At 37.4% G+C, this 23397-nt stretch overlaps 1 protein-coding gene across 3 annotated transcripts in view; it reads left to right on the top strand.

The window, feature by feature from the left end:
- Nucleotides 1-2955: 2955 nt before the first annotated feature.
- igsf21a (immunoglobin superfamily, member 21a) overlaps nt 2956-23397 on the top strand; it is a 268267-nt gene continuing 247825 nt past the window's right edge. The window contains exon 1 of one of the 3 annotated variants that reach the window (XM_048173320.1): nt 2956-3492. In XM_048173320.1, the coding sequence (XP_048029277.1) occupies nt 3354-3492 (139 nt within the window). In that variant the 5' untranslated portion in view covers nt 2956-3353. Of the gene's footprint in view, nt 3493-21677; nt 22067-23397 lie in introns of those variants that run through there. The other 2 variants (XM_048173321.1, XM_048173324.1) reach the window with 2 other exon arrangements.

Here is a 23397-nt window from a genome sequence, read left to right as displayed (position 1 = left end):
TTCATATGGATTCATTTAATTTACCTTCATAACATTTTTGGATCTATTCAAGGTTTCATTAAAAATTTCTTAAATTGCATGTCAAAGATTAACCAAAGTCTTAAGGGTTTGGAATGACATGAGGGAGAGTAAACTTAGGTTTTAGGTGAACTATAGCTTTAACATCTACAGGACAAAAGAGACCAAAATCAGACCACTCGTGACAACTGGAAAAGGTGCGATTTCTTCTCAAGAGGTCTGTCAGTGTCCAAGGGGCAGATGCCATATGGACAGGAACATGTTGAGCTGTGTTGCTTCAATAAATTGTTGTTGACACTGCCCTCTAGAGATGTACGATATCGCATTAGTATTGTAGGTCCCTGCCCAGACGCCAGCACTACTCACACCAGAAGCTCCGCAGCCTCTTCATCTTGAGCAGAGTTCTTGCGTGCTCTAGAGACGTGCTGTCTTTGACCATTTATGAGGCCTTACATTTTGTTTTTCCTTTCCTCCCGTCTGTTCATTCTCTTACGTCACAGCACCGCCGTCTCATAAATCATCAGAGAGCTTTACCAAGGGTCTTGTCATGACTCCGCGAGCACGTGTGCTCGGAGGAAGGACTAAGCAGGGCAGAGAGTATCCAACTGACACCAAGCTCTGTCTGGCGCAGCTCAGCTAATAAAAATTCAGTAGGAGCGTTTGCAAGTGTGAGAGTCAGTCAGGTATTGCTGTATGGCTTTGTCATTCTCTTTTTAAGTTTCTTCAGCACATAAAAACAAATACGCATTCAAATGTGCCAAATGCAGGCTATACAATATATATTTTTTCTGAGCGTCCCAGACTCCCATTAGGATTGCGCAACAACTTGCCATCTGCGATGTAGGTGTAGGTGAATACAAAGTGTTTGGCACAATGGAGTTCAACAACAGGAAGACCTTAAACTGCCTCAGGTATATGCGAGTACACCCACATTTCTTTAATTAGCACTTGTGGCAGGTTCTGTTGGAGAGTTCAGAAATATATTTTCTAATTTGTGCCTTTGATTGAATTTCAGAGCGCCTGCAACGAGGTCTTGACCCCAGAGTATTGCATAATATTCTCATCCTTGCTTCCCTCCTTCCTTGTGGGTGTTGTCGGAGGCAAGATTAGCATTTCATTAATGTACTCTCGGGCGCAGGTAAAGTGCTAGAATGTATGCAATGTGTGGGAGCGCACCAAAACTGCCTCATTCATGGTAAAGACCCATATGGCCACATTAACCTTTACAATGACTAAACTATACGCTTGGCACACTAATCTATTTTTCTATCAACACGCATTGCAATGCCTGTTAAATTATCTTAAATTATCCTTTGTCAGCATGCAATGTTGTATAATTTTATGAAGCCAATAAAATATTTCTCATTATTTTTATGATAATGGCATTATCATCCAGGGGCGTGTCCAGATGGTGCCCCTATAGGCAGCCCTAAAATTTGATTGGCTACCTGAGATGCCACTTCTAATATATCAACTATGATTGTCAAAAGCGGGAACATTAAAGGGTTAGTTCACCCAAAAATGAAAATTCTGTCATGTATTACTCACCCTCATTCCGTTCCACACCCGTAAAACCTTCGTTCATCTTCGGAACACAAATGAAGATATTTTAGTTGAAATCCGATGGCTCCATGAGGCCTTCATTGACAGCAATGACATTTCCTCTCTCAAGATCCATAAAGGTACTAAAAACATATTTAAATCAGTTCATGTGAGTACAGTGGTTCAATATTAATATGATAAAGCGACGAGAATATTTTTGGAGTGCCAAAAAAAACCAAAATAAGGCTTTATTTAGTGATGGCCGATTTCAAAACACTGCTTCAGGAAGCATCGGAGCACAAATGAATCGGGGTGAACTAACCCTTTAACACCAAAGATAACCTTTTAGGTTTAAAAGGATAGTTCACCCAAAACTGAAAATTATCCCATGATTTACCCACCCTTCTGAAGCGATGGGTTTTGTAAGAAAAATATCCATATTTAAAACTTTATAATCTAAAATAAATAGCTTCCGCCTGACGACCGTATGCATACTGCACAAGTCGATTTGATTTGATTCGAATAATTCACTCTTCTGCCTCAAATCGATGCGTACAGCCGTCTGCCAGAAGCTAGTTATTTTACTATATAAAGTATAAATATTTTACTTACAAAAACCTATCGCTTCATTTCAGAAGGCCTTTATTAACCCCCTTGGAGCCTTATGGATTATCTCCAATATCTCCAATTGTGTTCGTCTGAAAGAAGATAGTCATGTCCACCTATGGCTTGAGTGCCAGTAAATCATGGGATAATTTTCATTTTTGGGTAAACTAACCCTTTAAATAAAGTGCAGATTTTACATTGTGATTCAATTAATTAGCCATCAATTTGTTTGGGGCTAAATATATTATTATATGAATGAATGAATGAATGAATGAATGAATGAATGACACTTAATATTTTTTGTTGTCATGTGACCAGAATCGTGAGAACCAAATGTCTTTCAGTACTGCAGAGAGAGAGATTATCTTAAAAATTATGTTTGAGATATGTGTATTTTAGTACTTTTACATGAAGTTTCTACCATTTTCAGAGTCATTGAATCAAAATCTTTGTATAGAACATACTTTTTAAAAAATGAAACCCACACGAATGCAAAGACTACATTTCTAATAATCTGACGTATATTTTGACCTAGATTTTTAAATGAATTTATCTTATTTATCTTCACAGACATCCCTATTGTCCCGCCTGAACGAAAACTTACTAAAACATGAAAACTCACTGAAGCTGAGTGGGGTTCATTTGCAGATACCCTAGGTGACGCTGTTCGTAGAAACATTTCCAGCGCTTGATCTTTCCAGGTTCTGTGCAGTTAATGCAGGGTAAGGCATCTCACAACGTATATGCCTATAATGATCTTTCAAAACCTTTTCAGCGTAGGGAAAAATCCAGCACGAATAAATCGGCTTAGTGGACAGAATTAGAGGGGAAGGGTTTGGAGCCAGAGTAGGATTAAGGAAAATTGTGTGAAATAAAAAGCGAGTGATCACGAGTGACTGTGTTCGTGTCTGCTTCTAGAGGGAGGGAGGGAGACAGAGAGTGAGAGAGAGAGAGAGAGAGAGAGATTTTCATCCAAATCCATATCTATTTTTTAATCCTCGTCTGTGCGTAAACGTTGGTTGCAGCCTTCGCGAGGAGACTATTTCACAATGCAACGCTTTTAATAATCTTTACGCAATCTTCAACAACCTTACATCCTTCGAAGTGCGCATTTGTTTTAAACTTCCATCTTCCCTCCGACACTTGGACAGTATCATGACCAGTTTGTGGAATCGCATCCCTTTGGAATGGTGGGAAATACGCGGCGAGCTGCCGGAGAGCATGTAAACGCAAATGGAGTTTGGGATTTATTGCAAAATATGGGAAAGATGACCGTCCTGTCTTTGTATTTTCTCTTGTGCGCTGATCTACTGCAAGTAGCTGTTGGTAAGTAATTGTTGTGTTTGTGTTTTATGCGCTTTATAGTAGAAAACAGTAATTCTGCACAGCGTTTCGAATTCCGCACACACATATTCTCCTCAGAAACCGGTGCACGCACATATTGAGACATCTTTCATATTTACTTAGATCAAGTTTGTCCGTTTTATGCGAGACGCCGCTTAGTTTGGATTCCCCGAGAATATCGAGGCTTCAGCCACGGTACTTTGGGGTAGTGTTGGCTGGGTAAGAGCACAGACACTGGGTGAATGTCATTTTTCATACGGTGCATTGTGAAACAGCAGGACGTTTGAACATTCTGACGCTGAGGAATAAATGAGGCTGAACGCAGTAGTGCCAAGAGCTATTGACTTTAACCCTGACCATATTTATTATTTCATAGTCAAATCTCATGATTACATATTTATAATTCGTAAGTCTGAAAAGAGGCACACATTTGGCTTTTTTTTTTTTTTTTTTTTTTAAGATGAACCGAGACATACCTTAACCAAGGGACCATCTCTCTCTCTCTCTCTCTCTCTCTCTCTCTCTCTCTCTCTCTCGGCTAAATAATTACCAGTAGTGTTGCATTGTGGGACAATTGAGTCATTTACCATTTTGTTTATTTATTTTTTTTTAAAAATCTCTTTCTAGCGAATTTGACCCTCATAAATAAGGTTTGAACTTCACTAAATGAAGTTGGAAGAGTTCCAAAGTATATTCCTTTAACAATTACATTTCATTTTTTGTACATTTTAGTAACCACAAAAGTTAGATTACAAGTTCGTCAGAGTGGGCTATAGACATTCATGAACTGAAATCATCGTGAGAAGGTAACCATGACAACAGTAAACTGCTCATTCACTTTCCTTTACAATACATTGACAAAACCTACACATTATTTGTTGTCTTTTATACACATTTAAAAAAATAAATTTGATTAATTGTACGTAGCCTACGGGGACGCCGTTATACAATTCAGAAGTGCGAAACAAAGCAGATTACTGAGAGATTTTCTTTAAAAAGAAGTAACCCCTGAAAGTCATTGAATAATTCACACACTGACCCTATGTAATAGTAACGAATGCAGTTGGTTGCGCTGTATTCTTACTTTTTGTACTTTATTCTAATGTTAAACTTCATTTCACTGTGAAAAAACAAAAACCTACTGTGGAAGTAGGCTTCTAGGAACATATTGTAAATTCGCACTGAATAGCTTTCCCCTCGTTTCACTTTTACCGAGATGTTCTTCCACCCCCAATCTTTCCATGCTTTGATTTACATAATGCACGAAGCATTTACTGTATGCTGTAACAGCCTGATACCTGGAGGAAAATTGATACTTACTAAGGAAAGCATTATTGCTGTGAGTTAGTGACATTTTTCATTGCTGACTATTTTATTTTCTCTTGCAAACAGTGAAAGAAAATGTAATAAATGCTTTAAACTTACAATTTAAGGTGACTGTTTGAACCATTGTGATATGCTGTGAATGTGTTTATGATTTGGGACCCTGAGTTGACTGAAAGTCTGTATGGGGTGTCCCTGGGACTTTAAAGGTTGAAATCCCCAGTTGTACTTGATGATTGATGTGTTCAGGTTCTAATCTCAGGGCGACATCTGGCACGTTTATGGTACTCATCTTCACCCCCGCCCAGCTGTTTTCATTCTCTCTGTACTGGAAGATTACACGTCCTCATGCAAAAACCCCACAAAAATATTTAAATAAAGATAAAGTCAGTGATATAACTCCAGCGGTGTCCCGCAAATAATGCCTTACAGAGTGAAGCGATCAGTCATGATTTCTGACTGCACCGGTGGTTGGCGTGTCCCATATTTTAATACAGGCCACCTGAGCATTATGCAGGCTGGTGAGTGAGCGAGAGACAGGGAGAATCATTTATTGTTGCATAAACCATCAGGTCTCAAAGTTCAGCTGAGGTTGTGGTCTCAAATTGCGGAATGGACAGTCTACAGCCACAATTAATGGACAGGAGATGTTTTTTATGGATTGAGTGCCATTGTCATCGTCCTATTTCCTTTCCATCACCACTTCAGTGTCCTGCTGCCTGGCTGGTGTACAATTTTGCACATAATTTTGTGATCAGCGGTTTTTGATGACAGTAATAAAATTAAGATTGACAACCGTATTGCTTTGTGATCTTCATTAAGGCTCTCATTTAGTTAGCTGATATAAATGATTCATATCTTTTATTTACTGGCATGCCATTCAAAACTAAGGTTATTATCGTTAACTAAAAAAAATAAAAATGAAAAATAAAACCATAAAAATGATTTAAAAAAAAACACAACAAAATTACTTAAACTTTAACTAAAATTAAAATAGAAAAATAAAAATTCAAAATGTTAATAAACATCCTATAATAGTTTAACAATGATACTATTGACACTGTTCAAAACCTGTATGATGGATCTTGAAAACACTGCCAAAACACGATCTTATGCAAATCCTCAACCATGATCTCTTTCAGTAGATGAGGACATCTGATTGTCCAAATGAACACGTTTCCTTTCTGTTTCTTTTAATAGTTAAAGACAACATTTCATACTTTAGAAAATGGATCCATCTTTCATCAAGGAGCTGTTCTGCCCTCCTGACATTACGGCTACCTCAGACTTTGGAAAAATCTTCTAGAAATAAATCTCGTCTGGAGGTTCTGTTACTCCTAATGACCTTTAACTCCAGGAGTGACCCACACCATCCCCCTCTACACTCCTCAGAGCTCAGGGCAGTGCCGGCTCTCCACAACTGAGCCATTCAACCCCTGGTGGATTCCTCCATTTCCTCTTCTTAAGAGACTTCTTCCCTAACAGATCCATCATGATCAACTGCACTAGCTGCAGTCAGAGACAGGTGTTGGCAATTCCAGCTTTAGTCTTCAATAATCACTCTTTGATTTCCTGCCTCCTTAGAAGACATAAATGTGACCTTCAGGAGCTTCTTTGTCACCCAATACAAACTTGAATCTTCCAAATGAAGTATTCAAAGGAAGACAAATGAGTTCTCTTTATGCTAACAGTCCAAAAACACACTTACTTCTGTCTTGACTCAGTTAAGTTGCAATGGGGGAGATGAATCTGAATCATCTGCTTTGAATTTTTAGATGCTACAAAGGAAGATGTCATCTGATCATGCAGATACAGTACAAAAACATGATACATCAATTTAATTTTGATCTGATAATGTCTTTTGATGATGAAACATCAAAGCAAGTACATTCAAATGCTGATCTCTTTCAGAGCTGAGTGTAGTCAGTTTTCTCTTTCAACAGTTTCATCAGCCACATTTTAGAGGTTCATAGAGCAGCAGTTCTCAACTGGTGGTTCGTAAAGCAATACAAAATGGTCAAAGGTCTATTTTTGTTACATTTATGCAGTAGGAAGATGCTTTTATTCAAAGTGATTTAAATTGCACTCATTGTATACATTTTATCAACTCATGCTTTGCCAGGAAATTGAACCCAAGAGCTTGCCGTTACTGGGGAAAAAAACATAAAATTCTGTCATCAATTCCTCGCTCTCATGTTGTTCCCATCCTGTAAGACTTTTGTTTATCTTGAGGACGCAAATAAAGATATTTTTATTGAAATCTGAGAGATTTCTGTCCCAACATTGAAAGTCTATTCACCCAAAGCTCCGATGGTTCAGAATGTCCATAAAGACATTGTAGAATAAATCCACATGAATCGAGTGGTTTAATTCAAGTCTTCTGAAGAGACATGATCGATGGAACGATTTGAGGGTGAGTAATTGATGACAGAATTACAATTTTTGTGTGAACTAACCCTTTAAAGATAGGGTAGGCAATTTTGGAGAGGTTAGCAATAGCGTCTCCAAAACACATGAAACTACACAGGAGAATCTGTAAAGCATCATGAGATGCTACCTCATGTCTAGAAGCACATAACATTACAATAATAATGAACGTAAACATCTTAAGGAGCTCTTACTTGTACCACCTGACTGCTGCAGATTCATTTCGGCATTGATAGTGTTGACAGAAATGCATAAATCCGAGTCTGAGGACATGAACCGCTCCGGGTAGAATGTCACAGGTTACCATCTTGTAATTATGGTTACAATGTAGCGTGAACGCAGCATACATTGTTTTAGTTCAGGAGGAACTGTAAAAGGCGGCTGCTGTATGTTTGCAGCGCTCTGTGACTGTCTGTCTACAACTCTGCATAGCCTCACAGAATACTTGTTAACAGGCAGGTAGGAACGAATTCAGTGACTGGGCAAATTTTTTTTTTGGTTCTGAGACTTCCACAGAAGATATATGTTTTAATATGTAGATCACTTCAATAATTGATTACTATCAGGATGTGAAGTGAGTTTCAAACAGTTTAACAAAAGGTGTTCATAAAAATCGCCTACCCTACCTTTAAGATAGCAAAATCAATATGAACTAAAAACAGGAGGCAACACCTCCCGTGCCATTTTGCTGTTGATGTCAAAGGCACTGTGTCTAACTCAACTCATATTTGTCTGAAATTAAAATCTGTTTTAAATACTCAAAAAAGTGTATTTGAGTTGGTATCTTGACATCAAACTTTGAACAAAGTAAATACAGGTTAAGTAAATACAGGTTAATTTTGCCCCAGAGATAAATATTGTGTGTGCAGTGAATTTTTGGCTGCTGAGAGCATGAAACATTGAAATTCAAGAGACATTTAGAACCAAAATTGACAATTTTCCTTTTCAGCCTATGTCCTGTTAACAATTTTGCATATTGTTTTCGAGTCTGTGCAGTTCATGGTAATATTAATAAATGTTCTATTATTCCTGTTTCTGCTGTTCACATTGGAAAGGTGACAGAGCTCAGGGCTCAAGCCAACGCTGCCATTTCTTAACAGCAAATGAAAACAAACATAATCCATTTGAATATTGACGGTTGTACCATGCCGGCTGTGTTCCCATGCTCCTTGTCATACAGAGAACGTAATGCTTTCTGCAAACTATACTGATGTAAGCAGGTCGCTGTATTGTATAAAAGCTTTAAGGGCTTCAGTCAGCTGGGGGAGAATAGAAGAGCACATATTGAATAATGCAGTGTGACTGTAAAAAGGCTTGTTTATAGAAGGGTGGAATAGTGCATCAATACTGTACTTACAGTACTGCTTCATTAAATTATCATTTTGTGATCAGATAAATGGATTTATTTCAGCTATATTTTCAACACCATTCGTTACAATTGAAGATACTAGGTGCTGACTGTTAACAAATAGCATTGCAATGTTTATTTGTGTTTGGATGCTCGTATCTGTGCACCTGTGAAAATGATTCTGATTAATGAGCAGGCTGAGGTGATCTTCACTGGCATGCCTGTCCTTTGACATGGAAATTTGCTCAAGTTGGGCAGCTTTGTCTTTTGTTTTTGCAAGCATAAATTAAATGATTACATGGCTATGCGCTGAGCTGTGGATTTGGCAGGCCTGTGCTGAAAATTGATTACCTTTGACAATTTTTCATTTGCAGACAAAGCTATTGTTAACTCTGGATAGATGCTTTGAAACTACAGTCAAATGAATTCAGATTTAATTCATCTAGCTGCCTTCGTTTCTCAAAAAGTCAAGGTCAGTGACGGAACATATGACCCTTGTGACACTTACATTTCAGTTCAGTTTTATTTCAAACATAATGGGGAATATTTGAAATTCAGATTCAAAGCTGAATGGGAAGGAAATTAAAATTTTACATTTTCTGCATTTCTTTTAGAAACATTTTCACTGGCCTTCGCATTTAATCAGGGATAAATATTAAAGGTGCTAAAGAGGTTCTTTTCGTCGACTGAGAAACCAAAGACTGTTACTGAGTTTTTGAAATGAAGAACATGCGTAAGAACAACCCCCCTCCTTCGAAGGAACGCCTCCCAAAACTCGTACCACCGGCATTCGCTGTGTTGTATTAGTGTATTCATTATGTCGGACTCACCGCAGGTAACTCATAATCTGCAGTTGTTACTCCTGTCTCCTAACAAAAACATTGCATGCGGCGCCTGTAGAGTGTGGAAAGTTACTGGAGAGCGCAGCCGCGCTCGTCTCTCACAAGGAACGTCACGGCAGTGATTGACAAGCCAGAGGGCCAATCGTTTACGCAATTGGCTGATGTTTTTAAGGCCCTACCTCGTGCACAGATGATGTATATTAATATTATTCCTTTCAGTGCACCTAATAAATAGTCTTTTATCAGTTAGTAAAGACAGTTTCAAGTAATATTGCAAAAATGTATAAAACAAAACATCCTCTTTAGCACCTTTAACTATTATTATTCAATGTACTATCCAATTCACCACAAGAATGTTGTATTTGTCATTTAACATTTGGTATTTCTCTATTGTAGAGTTTACTGTATTATAAATGTATATAATTATAACATAAACATCATATGTAACACTTAACAATAAGGTTTCATAACAGTTAACCACATTAGTTGAACTAAAAATGATAAATATATCTAAAGCATTATAGCTAAAGGGATAGTTTACCCAAAAATTAAAATTCTGTCATGTACTCACTACTCACCCTCAAGTTGTTCCAAACATTCTTTTTTCTGCTGAACACAAAGGAAGATATATTGAAAAATGTTTGTAACCAAACAGTTGTGGGGCACCATTGACTTCCATGATATATTTTTTTTTTTCCATACTATGGAAGTCAATGCTGCCTCACAAAATATATTTTTACAGGTTTGGAACAATTTGGAATTAGCCTACCTGGTGACCTCTAGTCATTTGTAATAAATCAGATTTGTAATAAATTGTCTGTGATCTTAATAACGATCGAATCGGCCATGTCTGTAATAGTCTTGTGTAGACAGACCTTCGACTGACATGTAACGCAGCCAATCACAGTTCGTTTTGTTCCATGTCATGTTTAGGGGTGTGAAAATGTAAAGTCGATGGCCCTACAATAACAGACCAGCATGTATCTAATAAATTATTCATTTAAGAACGTTGTGCAAGTTTACTGAAACTTTACATACTTTTGAAAATCCAGCATTTAGTTGATCCTGGAAAACGCTCATTGTCACAGTTGTAAACACGACAGCTTTCTTCTTCCATGAGGGGGTTTTGCATCACGGCATTTGTTTCTAGGCAGACCGTTAAAGACTGTTTACTGTTGACCGTTAACTGTTTCCAGTTAAGTTTACCATATGCATCAGACGTTCATCCAACAATCCGTCTGAGGCTGAGACTATATTTGTAATTTGTAAAGTAAAAAAATCCCCTGCGAATGACCTACCATTAGTCCGGTGCGAATTGGCATCTCTGTGATTTGGTCAGGATTTGGTGGGGTTGTATATCTTTTTTTCAAGGTTTTTATTTCCTGTGTGCCTTTTTATTCATCTCTTGTGAAGAATTTAGTGTTTTGATAGTATTATGCATGCTGGGTCATATCGCTATACACCATAGAACTATACAATTTGCAGAAAGAGAAAGCTAAAAAACAATCAGAAGAGCGAAAACAAAAAGAATGATTAGATGAAGATATATAGCAGCATGCGGTAAGGAACTGTTTATGATACAGTTGTGGCCAGAATTATTAGCCTCCTTCATAAATATGATCAAAGATGACTCTAAAAATAAATCTGTATTGTTTATCCTTTTGATCTTTAATTTATAAAATTAGCAAAAATCTAACCTTTCATTGAAGGAAAAGAATTGAAAGTGAGGGGGGGAAATAACATTATGAAATAAATGTTTTTCTCCAAAACATGTTGCCCACAATTATTAGCACCCTTTTATTCAATACTTTTTGCAACCTCCTTTTGCCAAGAGAACAGCTCTGAGTCTTCACCTATAATGCCTGATGAGTTTGGAAAACACACGAGAAGAGATCAGAGACTCCATACAGAATCTCTCCAGATCCTTCAGATTCCCAGCTCCATGTTGGTGCTTCTTCTCTTCAGTTCACTCCACTCATTCTCTTTACGGTTCAGGTCAGGGGACTGGGATGGCCATGTCAGAAGCTTCATTTTGTGCTCAGTGACACATTTTTATGCTGGTTTTGATGTTTGTTTTGGATCATTGTCCCGGCAGATCATCCAACCACAGCCCATTATAAGATTTCTAGCAAAAGTGGTCAGGTTTTGATTTTTTATCTGTTGGTATTTGATAGAATCCATGATACGATATATCTGAACAAGACGTCCAGGACCTCCAGCACAAAAATAGGCCCACAACATTAAATATCCATCAGTATATTTAACTGTGAGCATGGGGCACTTTTTATCCATATGTGCACCAAACCCATCTGGTGGGTTTGCTGCCAAGAAGCTCTTGTTTTAGTTTCATCTGACCATAGAAGCTCGTCCCGTTTGAAGTTCCAGTCTTGTCTGACAACTGAATATGCTGGAGATTGTTTCTGGATGAGAGCAGAGGATTTTTCTTGAAACCCTCCTGAACAACTTGTGGTGATGTAGGTGCTTTTGATCATTTTTTTTAGGCTTTCTGAGACTCAAGACTCAACTAATCTCTGCAGTTCTCCAGCTGTGATCCTTGGAGAGTCTTTGGCCACTTAAACATTCCTCCTCACTGCGCATTAGGATGATTTAGACACACGTCCTCTTCCAGGCAGATTTGTAACATCTTTAGTTGATTGGAACTTCTCAATTATTGCCCTGATAGTGGAAATGGGGATTTTCAATGCTTCAGCTATTTTCTTACAGCCACTTTCTATTTTGTGAAGCTCGACAATCATTTTCTACACATCAGAACTATATATTCTTTGGTTTTTCTCATTGTGATGAATGATTAAGGGAATTTGGCCTTTGTGTTTCCTCATGTTTATACTCCTGTGAAACAGGAAGTCCTGGACAATTTCATGTTCATGATCACCCCGGTGAGCTAAAATTTTTTAAATATGAATGGGAATATACTTCAGAGATATTTTACTCATAAAAAATTCTAGGCGTGCTAATAATTTTGGGCAACGTGTTTTGGAGAAAAACATTTATTTCTTAATGTTATTTTCCCCCCACTTTCAATTCTTTTCCTTCAATGAAAGGTTAGATTTTTGCTAATTTTATGAATTAAAGATCAAAAGGATAAACAATGCAGATTTATTTTTAGAGTCATCTTTGATCATATTTATGAAGGGGGCTAATAATTCTGGCCACAACTGTATATCATACAGCTAGACCTATAATGACAAGACATTTCCAAGCAATAGCCAATCCAAAATAGTGCACAATAAAGTGAGGGGGTTCACATCATAATTTGAGGTTAATGTGTTACAAATAAATCAAGTGTAAAGCTTGAGCTACTAGATTTTAACCTGATGAAAAGCAAAGCCTTGACATCATATCTGGGATATAAGTCAGTTTCTAAATCACACGAGGTCCCCAGATAATACTAATCTCATGTGAATAGGATTTAATACACTAATAAAATCAAAAGTTGTATCTGTTAATGTTATTTAATGGATCTGAGCTAACATGAACTAACAATGAACAGTTGTAACATTAATGAAGATGAGTAAATACTGTAACAAAGGTATTTTTCATTATTAATTTATTTTACTTTACAATAAGCTTCTATTGGTTAACTATAAAGTGCTATCATAATATATAATTATTGTTTTGATTTGAATAATTAATTGTAATATATAGACTACAATTAATAATCATAATAATTTTTACTATTTAGGCCTAATAGTTAAATTCTCAATGCTCCACAGGTTGGTTAAGGGGCAGCTTCCTGTCTCCTCACATTGTTTAGATAAGTGGTTGTGTCAATAAATGCTTTGAATGACAATTGCAGAGAGTAGAAGCGATCTAAAGCTCTTCACCCATCTTCTCTGAGCTCATCACCGAGTCTCTAATGCAAAGGATGTGCATCTCTTCAGCTGAATCATGTTATGAAGGGCTTTCATCATGATAGACAGACAAAAAAACGTTAATATGTGTTTTGTGGCTGTACAGGATGTGGCTGCATTATCAGATTAGCTAAATAGGTTCCATAATGATAGGCAATAGCACATGAGCAGATGAGTGTTATTGTGTTGAATATAATCTATATATGGCCATCTTTACAATAATTCAATAAACAAGAAGTTATTTTTGAGTAGTGAACATTTAATTCACAATATAGCAGGTCTATTTTGATCTGGTAAGGAAAATACATATACGGTTTCCAAATGAATCAGGGCCGTTGTGACACACCAAGCCAATGGTCTGCCGCCGGGCTGTTGGCGAGCGTCTCAGGCTAGTTTTTGCAGTGTGTTCCACACATCGGCGGCTCTAGTCGGGCTCAAGTCAGCGGCAGTTTGTTGAATCGGCGTCAGGGCCGTCTGTGAGAGAGATCACTCTGATTGGCTGTTCAGTTTAGCGAATGAGTCAGTGCACGAGAATAAAAGCAAAAGTGATAAAAACTAGCAAAGAAGTCAAGATGGCACAGACAGAAGGCTGTTCTAATTTTATGCCATCTTATCTGAGCATTCCAATTTGTGAATATTTTCAGAACAACATGAGCCACCTGGAATGAAGTATGATTGATATTCAAAATGGTAAGCAAGCGCTGCTTTGTTTACTGTTTGTATGCAGTCCTAATTCGGTTTTTCTTTTAAATGATGACAATAGACTATTGATACCTTATTTTGATAGTTATTTTCTTACTTATACACGGGCACAGAATCCATGCTAGTTGTCAGTCTGTTGTAGTCTTTGCGATGTGTTCAAATGCAGCTTTTTGTCCAAGACGCAGCCCAAGCGAGGCACAATTGGCTTATGCATTTCTTGGAAATTGAACCCATGACCTTGGCATTATTAAAAGCCACACTCTATGTTTGAGCTAATGTTTGGCATTTGAATGAAGCCACAGTGGGATTAATCGTGACTAAACTAGACTTTTGATGATACAATATTGTGGTGGTTCAGTGGGTAGCATGAAAGTTGCTGCTTCAAGTCCCAGCTGGTGCAGGAGATGTAGAGTTCTCCCTGTTTTGCATCCTTCATATGGTAGTGTCAAGCTCAGAACATTCAAACTCTACATTTCCTAGTTTCTAGCAGTAAATGTTAGAATTATTATTATTATTTTTTTAGCCACTCAAATGGCTGTTTAGTGTTTCATTTTCATTTATGAAGGAGATTTAGTTTTCCCCACAGTCCAAAAACATGCAGGATAGGTGAATAATGTATGAGTGCTGTGATGGACTTGCCCAAGATGCTGGGATAGGCTCAATCCTCCCAACACTGTGGTTTAAAAAGTGGATGGATGGACACGCCTCTTAATATCTCATGGCCCTCATATATTTCGCTTGTCTGTGTACTTCATATCATTTATATTACTAAGTTCTCTTTTTTTTGTGCCATTATATGGATGTTGTTTTCGCACTATGAGATAATTATTTAAAAATTCAGCCAAATTACTTGTCTTATAGTCTCCCTTTTGCTCTTAATAAGGTGTAAAAGGAGTTTATGCATCGATTTCTCAAGGTTATTGTGCTATATATTGATTTTAATCTCTTACCGCATTCATTTGAAATCCCGGGAGGTCAAAGTTCAGACTTGAGCTTCTCAGTAATGAACCTCTAATAATCTTGATTCTAGTCTTGCTTGGAAGTTCTTTATTGCAGGAGTGGATGCAGCGCTGGCACAAACATATAGACATTTACTGAGTGATGTTCTTCAGAGCCTTTCCAAGGTTACTTTTCCTTTTATTTCTGTACTTATGAAGATCATTCAAGCTGTGCTGCCCAGTGACAGCACTTTGAGAACACATACTGTAGTTCCTGGAACTTAATATCTTCACATATTGGATAATATTTTTCTTCCGCTTTTTAAAAATAAAGGCAGTTATATATATTTAAAGGGTCACAAACAAAGCAAACACTTAGCTGTTAGCACAGTGCTCGAAAGATAAAAGTAGCCAAAAGTATTATCATCAATCTTAGGAGTTTGAAGCAGGTTCAGGGGTCGATGTGCAGACAACAAGGCCTGTTTTGATGAGAATCATGGAAAAAGAAGAGGCCACAGTGGGTGCTTGTGATTAAATGCAGCAGCATTCTTCTTTTATTTAAAGGTTAATGTGGACTATAATTCAAGATCTACTTGTTCTGCGAATCCAGGGTCATAGATCAGGTGGTCAAGCAAACCTCTTGAGATGCTATGACATCCTATAAATGGCCATCAAATTTAGGGCTTTTTATGATGTGTCTGGGTTCAAAATAATCCCCTTGAGTAAAAACTTAAAGTGTCCCTATTTTGTTTTGGAGTTCTCCTACAATTTGGTTTGCAACACCTCTTTCCTCACAGAGGAGGTTCACTAGACCCCTCCTTTCTGCGAGCCTACTCTGCTTTGATTGGTCATATGGCCCAGTCTGTTGTGAATAGTCTACTGCTTACAGGATGTGTCGAAAAATGGCCATTAAAGGGTTAGTTCACCCAAAAATGAATATTTTGTCATTAATCACTCACCATCTTAAATGTCGTTCCACACCCATAAGACCTAGTTCATCTTCGGAACACAAATTAAGACATTTTGATGAAATCTGAGAGGTTTATGACTCCATAGACAGCAATATAATCAACATTTTCAAGGTCCAGAAAGGCACTAAAGACATCGTTAACACAGTCAACGTGACAGCAGTGGTTCAACCTTAATTTTATGAAGTGACGAAAATACTTTTTGTGCGCAAAAACAAAACAAAAATAACGACTTTATTCAACAATCGCTTCTCTTCCCTGTCATCCTTACGCAGATGACGCCGTAAGAACAGTGATGGCTTCCATGTTTACGCCCGAATGCCGGCTCGGTATTGATCACATGAGCAGCACGACGCAGGCGTGTGATGCTGACGCAGGAGCCGGCCAATAATAAGTTGCCGTTCTGACATAGAACCAGGAAGCGCTGAATGTAAACAACATTTGAGAATGGCACAGAAGAATAAAAAAATTTTTAATGCACAAAAAGTATTCTCGTCGCTTCATAAAATTAAGGTTGAACCGCTGCAGTCACGTTGATGGTTTTAACAATGTCTTTAGTACCTTTCTGGACCTTGAAAGTATTGCTGTCTATGTACGAGTCATATACCTCTCAAATTTCATCAAAAATATCTTAATTTGTGTTCCGAAGATGAACGAAGGTCTTAAGGGTTTATAAAGACATGATGGTGAGTAATTAATGACAGAATTTTCATTTTTGGGTGAACTAACCCTTTAACTTTATTTGAATTTCAGCTCCGGAGGCTTCCTCAGCCCTTGTATACACAGTGATATGAACAGTAATGATGCCGTTGGTTTTACCATATCAATTCAAGCCTGAGTCCTCATTCTTTGGAAATGCATCCAAAGTGGATTTGCTTTTGCAGTGCAAAAAAACAACAACAACAAAAAACAAGCATCTTTTCAAAATATCGATAACACAAACCGAACTCTTCCAGGCCTCAGCTACCATTACGGTGTTTGAAGGCAGGTTAAAGTGGACTGATCGCAGGCAGCCAATGAAGACCATAGGCTGGCATTATGCTAATTATTTTCAAACGTAGGTTTTAGCATTAAGTAAGGCTGGAATTACTCATGAATCATTTCAGACAATGACTCCATTTATCGTGCATTTTGATCTTTGCAGACCTTTGACATTCGCAGCTATATAACACACTATATGAAAGGTAATCTGAAAAATCATAATGGAGGCACTTTAAAGCTCTATGTTGCGACATTTGGAAACATAAGAAACAGCTCTTTTTTGTGACAGCTCATCTCGGCAAGGTAAGGTGGTGCTGAAGGAAGGTTGTGGTGGCTGTATTAGTTGGGAATTTAAGGATTGTGATCCGTGAGCTGATCTGAGGCTTTCCTCTGTCCTGTTTCTGTCTGCCTGTGACAGCTGGGATCGACTCAAGAGGAAGTGAGAATAGATATTGGCAGGAAAGAAGAATGTGCCAACCTTTCTCTCCACCAATCGTTGGCCGTTGGCACTGTGCCTTAATCGCTGCTTGCATTAAACGATTGGACAAGAAAAAAGGGAAATCATTAGGGTATGCATGATTAATGATTTATATTAAACTGACAGTTTCTTTATGCTATAGGATTTGTTAGATTCAATGTGAGTTCTGCTCTCTGAATACAGGTTAGTGGAGACACATCCACGGTGACTCTGAATGCCCTGAAACCCCTGAATTAATACAAGAGTGACGACAGAACAAACATAAAACGATCTTGCAAATTGCAGTTTCTATTGAAGATCTTCAACCATTCCCTCCCTTTACAGTAAAAGCAATGGACTGCAAGTGATTGGCCAATTTTAGAAGAATAAAATCTTTCTGGATTTTGTACATGTTGTGTTCACAGTGTGCTGGCCTTTATCATTACGTCTGCTTTTGTTCTGTTGACAGTGCAGTTATTGCTCTTCCATTTCTATTTTGGCTTGAAGAGTGATCATTCCCCTTTTCCAAGCCTGTGTAATAATAAAAAGACAGTTTATTGCAATTAACCAAACAAAAATGAAAAGTTTGTTTCTGAATTGCTTTTGTATGATTGTTTCATTTTTGAACTCTGCCATACCATGATGCAATGCTCATTTTTGTCTGGATTTACTGAAATGTTTAAAAATGCATATAATAATAGATATTTATGTATTTTTTGTATAAAAAAACTGCTAATATATAAATATTTCTGAAGTTCTTTAAAAGCCTAGCTTGGCTCAAATTTTTGTCTTTTATTTACACATTTCTAATAAATTAATTTCAAAAAACATGTTTTAACTATTACAATTTAATAGAGCCCGACCGATATATCGGCCGGCCGATATTATCGGCCGATATGAGCTAATTGCATTTAAATCGGCATCGGCGTTTATAACGGCCGATGAAACATGAGAAACAGAGTCTCATGCTTCACTCATGTTATGAGTGTTGCATAGTTTGCCCACCAGAGGGAGCTCTGCAACTCCCCAGTTGACAACAGCGCCAGAAATCCACTACAGAAGAAAGCTATCAGCCGAGCCCATAGACTGTAAGGCCGAGCCACGGAGACTTGGGTAAAGTTGGTTTTATATTCGCACATTCGGACATCAGTATTCAATAGCCTTGTTAATCACACTACGTTGGACATTAAGTGGACATTCACAAGTAAATATGCCATTAAATCAACACTTGCCTATTTTGATCGACTGTGAAAAATGTTGTAAGTTGACAATCGTTGGTTGTCAATATCATGTCGCTGCTTAAAATTCGCAAACATTAATTTATTGCACATTTATTGGAAAGTCTGAATTTATCAGAAGTCCGAATGTGTGAATATAAAACCAACTTTACCCAAGTGCCACGGAGATGTACTCTTTTGACGGTGAGTCTGTCGTTCGTCATGTGAAATGATTATAGATTTAGTTCATACACTGTATATAAAACAGTGTGGTAGTTCTAGCTAACGGTCCTATCATTATCACTTCTAAATATTCTGTAACATCACTTACAGCCGCTAATGCATTGCTATATTAGATTAGCCACAAAGCTAATACCATGTTTATCAGTGGAAGAGCGCGAACGTTAATAAGGGGTCAAACTATAACGTTAGCGGTTAACTTATTCTAAATATATCTGCAGTGTTTCCCATTTAACTTATTTTAATTTTATTTTCAATTCATTGACATGGTTTTGTTGAATATTGAATTTGTTTGGTATAGCTCTTTTACTTTAACTTTAGTATTATAATTTATTTACAGTACACACACAGACTGTTAAAACCAGCTTCAACTGGAAGTAAGTAAAACTGTTAAATGTTTAAAACCAGACTGTTTTTTGATCATTAAAAAATATATACTTTTGATGTGCAATTGTTTAGTCATTGAGACTGTAATCTAAGGCTTTTTTTAACATAATCCCTTCTGGAAAATGGTTTATACAGCCCACATACATAGAACGGGCAGATATTTTGTTATTGAATGTTGTGTAAGTGTAGTTTATAGGAAATGGGTCTAATATCCAGTTTATTTTCAAAATCAAAATATCGGCTTATAAATCGGCTCTTTTCGAGTTAATATCGGCATCGGCCCCCAAAAATCCATATCGGTCGGGCTCTACAATTTAAATATTGATAATATTTTGTTATTTCATAATATTTGTTCACCAAATCATCAGTGTAGTCATCATTGAAGTCCAACATAAAGGTAGCCATTTTGTTGTCATATGACATAACCAGGTACAGTAGTAATAAGACAGTAGTAAGGCTGCATATCACGACATATCATGCCAAGTCATCAAGGGCGGCCGAATGCCATATCAATTTGAAGCATCCTTGAAAGCAGACTTTGTTTCGTGTCCTTCATTTTAGCTGCTTTTGAAGGATGCATCGTGTATTCTTTGCACCCTTCAGTCACCCAAATCCTTTGCACACATTCCAATTCACAAAAAAGAACTGGAAAACGAGTCGGCACTGAGCTTGTCTGGGTTCATTATGAAATGTAATGTTGTAACATAACATTACATTTGCAACATGCATGTTGTAAAGGTGCAGTAAGCATTTTCTGGTAAACGCTGCTGATATTTGAAATTACCAAAACAAACACGACCCTATCTTGATGCCTCTGCTCCTGCATTCACGTACACACTATGCAACACATGCAATGACTATGGAAGAATCTGCTGTGCCTGCCGCCCAAGGGTATGGTCATCAGTAAGTGAAAGCTTTTTGTGTTATTATGATAATTTAGGTCGAATGTCTAATTGTTATCTAGCTCCTCTACTCCTTCAATGGCAAAGTCATCCCTTCCATCCGAAAAAACAAAACAAAACAAAACAAAACAAAACAAAACAAAACAAAAAAACACTTTTCATGAACAGTTCACTACATAACACTAAAACCCAAGACAAGTAACTAATATATTAGAAATGTTACAAGATTATGAGGTTATATTGATCACTAAAAGGGGAACCAAAAGAAATAAACACATTAAGAGTTACGGTAGAGGAAGCTTAGACATTCCAAGCTTAAAGGATTAGTTCACTTTCAAATGAAAATTAGCCCAAGCTTTACTCACCCTCAAGCCATCCTAGGTGTATATGACTTTCTTATTTCTGATGAATACAATCGGACATATATTAATAAATATCCTGACACATCCAAGCTTTATAATGGCAGTAAGCGATACCAACGAGTATGAGCTGAAGAAAGTTTTTTTGTATTAATTTTTTTAACTGCCTGTTTTGGGGCATCATTAAATATGAGCCGATTTAGGCTGCGGCCCCTTTAAATGCTCACGCTCCCTGCCCACAGAGCTCGCGCTTGCCTTTAACAGCATAAACAAAGTTCACACAGCTAATATAACCCTCAAAATTGTTCTTTACAAAGTGTTCGTCATGCAGCATGTCTAATCGCGTAAGTATGGTATTTATTTGGATGTTTACATTTGATTCTGAATGAGTTTGATAGTGCTCCGTGGCTAAAGCTAACATTACACACTGTTGGAGAGATTTATAAAGAATGAAGTTGTGTTTATGAATTGTTTAGAAAATGAAAATAACGACAGTCTTGTCTCCAGGAATACAGTAAGAAACGATGGTAATTTTAACCACATTTAACAGTACATTAGCAACATGCTAACAAAACATTTAGAAAGACAATTTACAAATATCACTAAAAATATCATGTTATCATGGATCATGTCAGTTATTATTGCTCCATCTGTTTTTTTTCGCTGTTGTTCTTGCTTGCTTACCTAGTCTGATGATTCAGCTGTGCACATCCAGACGTCCTGCCCTTGTCTAATACTTGAACATGAGCTGGCAAATGCAAATATTGGGGTCATACATATTAATGATCCCGACTGTTACGTAACAGTCAATGTTATGTTGAGATTCACCTGTTTGTCGGAGGTCTTTTAAACAAATGAGATTTATATAAGAAGGAGGAAACAACAGTGTTTGAGACTCACTGTATGTCATTTCCATGTACTGAACTCTTGTTATTTAACTATGCCAAGATAAATTCAATTTTTAATTCTAGGGCACCTTTAATATATCTCCAATTGTGTCCATCAGAAAGAAATACCTAGGATGGCTTGAGAGTGAGTAAAGCTTGGGGTAATTTTAATTTGAAAGTGAACAAATCTTTTAACAAACAAGCTGACACAATTAGGCCTATATTCAAACAAAAAGACAGCATATCTTAGTTCTGTGAAACACAGCAAAACCAAAGTTACTCACATATAGAGAAGAAATAAAGCAACTGCGGTGTCCGTTTTCAGGCCCCCATGCTCCTTAAGGTCTCTGCAGCACTAGAAAGCTTCCTCAATATTAACGCGGCTCTCACCTCTTGCCTGATCGTAACACTTCTTTTTAAAGTTATATTCCCCTGCCATCTCTCTCTTTCTACAGTTGTTCTGCTTATGTCTGTCTTGTGCACTGAGCTGTCCTCCCTCATCATGAGTGTTTACAAGTGTGTTTTGGTGCTTGGTCCGATTCACTTTTCAACAGCGTTTTTCAAAATTCGCATACTGCAGCTTTAATTGTGCCGTGACAGAGATTGTTGTAGCGCCTCAGCTCGAGCGAAGCGGCAACACGGAGCGCACATGAACTGATTATCTTTACTGCTACAGCACGAAATAAACATGAAGAAACATCAAAAGGTATGTTGAAAGATACTGTACAGCTTACCGAATGTTATCATGTCATCGCTCAATCCGTGTATGAACCACGGAAGGACGTCAAAAAAATAGCTTGTGAACAATGCCACGCGACTCGCATAACGTTTACCTCAGAAAACTCCTTATTTAGCTAAAAATGGAACTCTAGACGGGAATTTTTTTGATAAATATATACATTATATCATAGGCGCCGATTTATGTTTCTGCCGGTGGGTGCCCAGTACCCCCCCCCCCCCTTTTTTTTATTATTATTATTTTTTTTTTTTATTTAAAGATATTATAGTTTCATTCTTACAGATACATTACAATATAAGTATCGAACTACTACTATATTTTAGACAAATTCGCATTTTGTCTTAGTATTCCCCATTGGTCTCGTGGTAGCGTTATCGTTAATACAGTCAGAAATTCGCCCATGCTCTAATTATCAGCGGTTCGAATCCGCCCTCGCATAGTTTTTTTCTCTCATTAAGATCAAAGAAGTTTATTTATGATTGTATATCAATACCAGGGAACTCAAATGAATGTCAACTGGATGTTTCATTTGAATTCGACCCAAAACAAGCACATTCTTTTCATGAGTGTTGTCGTGCTCTCATTGAAATCTGATGATCAGACAGTAACGTTACCTAAAGGTAGCCTACACTGTTATTTCGTCAGTCAGTCATGAAAGTCAGGTGGTTAAAAGCTTCTGTCAACTTTAAATCCAGGAAAGAAGACCATTTTAGGGACAGGGCAAGGACAGTTTTAAGTTCTGATTCTGAATCTGAGCGAGCGCGAGAGTGATGGAAATCCGAGTTGAGATTTGTGCTCGCTCAACACTGGACGCGCTCTCGACTTTTGCCATTAAAATAACGTCATTGAAACGGCCTTAAATAAACTATATATATAAGGATCGTTTCTGATAACAATAGCAATCGATTTTTTTTTTCTTGTTAAAATCCATGGAGAATATCTCGTAATTTTCCACGGGATCGGCGCCTATGCATTATATTACATATTCATGATATTTTACTTAACCTGTTCTTCAATATATAGTGTATGTTTGAATAATCCATCAAACAAGCGTTTATGACAGCCATCGTGTAAATGTCATTATGTCATTTAAAAAGTTGTTGTGGACGGTTACATGATGACTAGACTAGTATGTGGTGCTTTACAAGATCTTAAAGGGTTCACCCAAAAATGAAAATTCTGTCATTTATTACTTACCCTCATGCCGTTTCACACCCGTAAGACCATCTTTCATCTTCGAACACAAATTAAGATATTTTCAATTCCGATGAAATCCGATGGCTCAGTGAGGCCTCCAT

The sequence above is a fragment of the Megalobrama amblycephala genome, linkage group LG21, assembly GCF_018812025.1.
Source record: "Megalobrama amblycephala isolate DHTTF-2021 linkage group LG21, ASM1881202v1, whole genome shotgun sequence".
Classification (NCBI taxonomy): Eukaryota; Metazoa; Chordata; class Actinopteri; order Cypriniformes; family Xenocyprididae; genus Megalobrama; species Megalobrama amblycephala.
The sequence above is the reverse complement of the archived record's forward strand: the minus strand, read 5'-3'. Positions and strand labels throughout refer to the sequence as shown.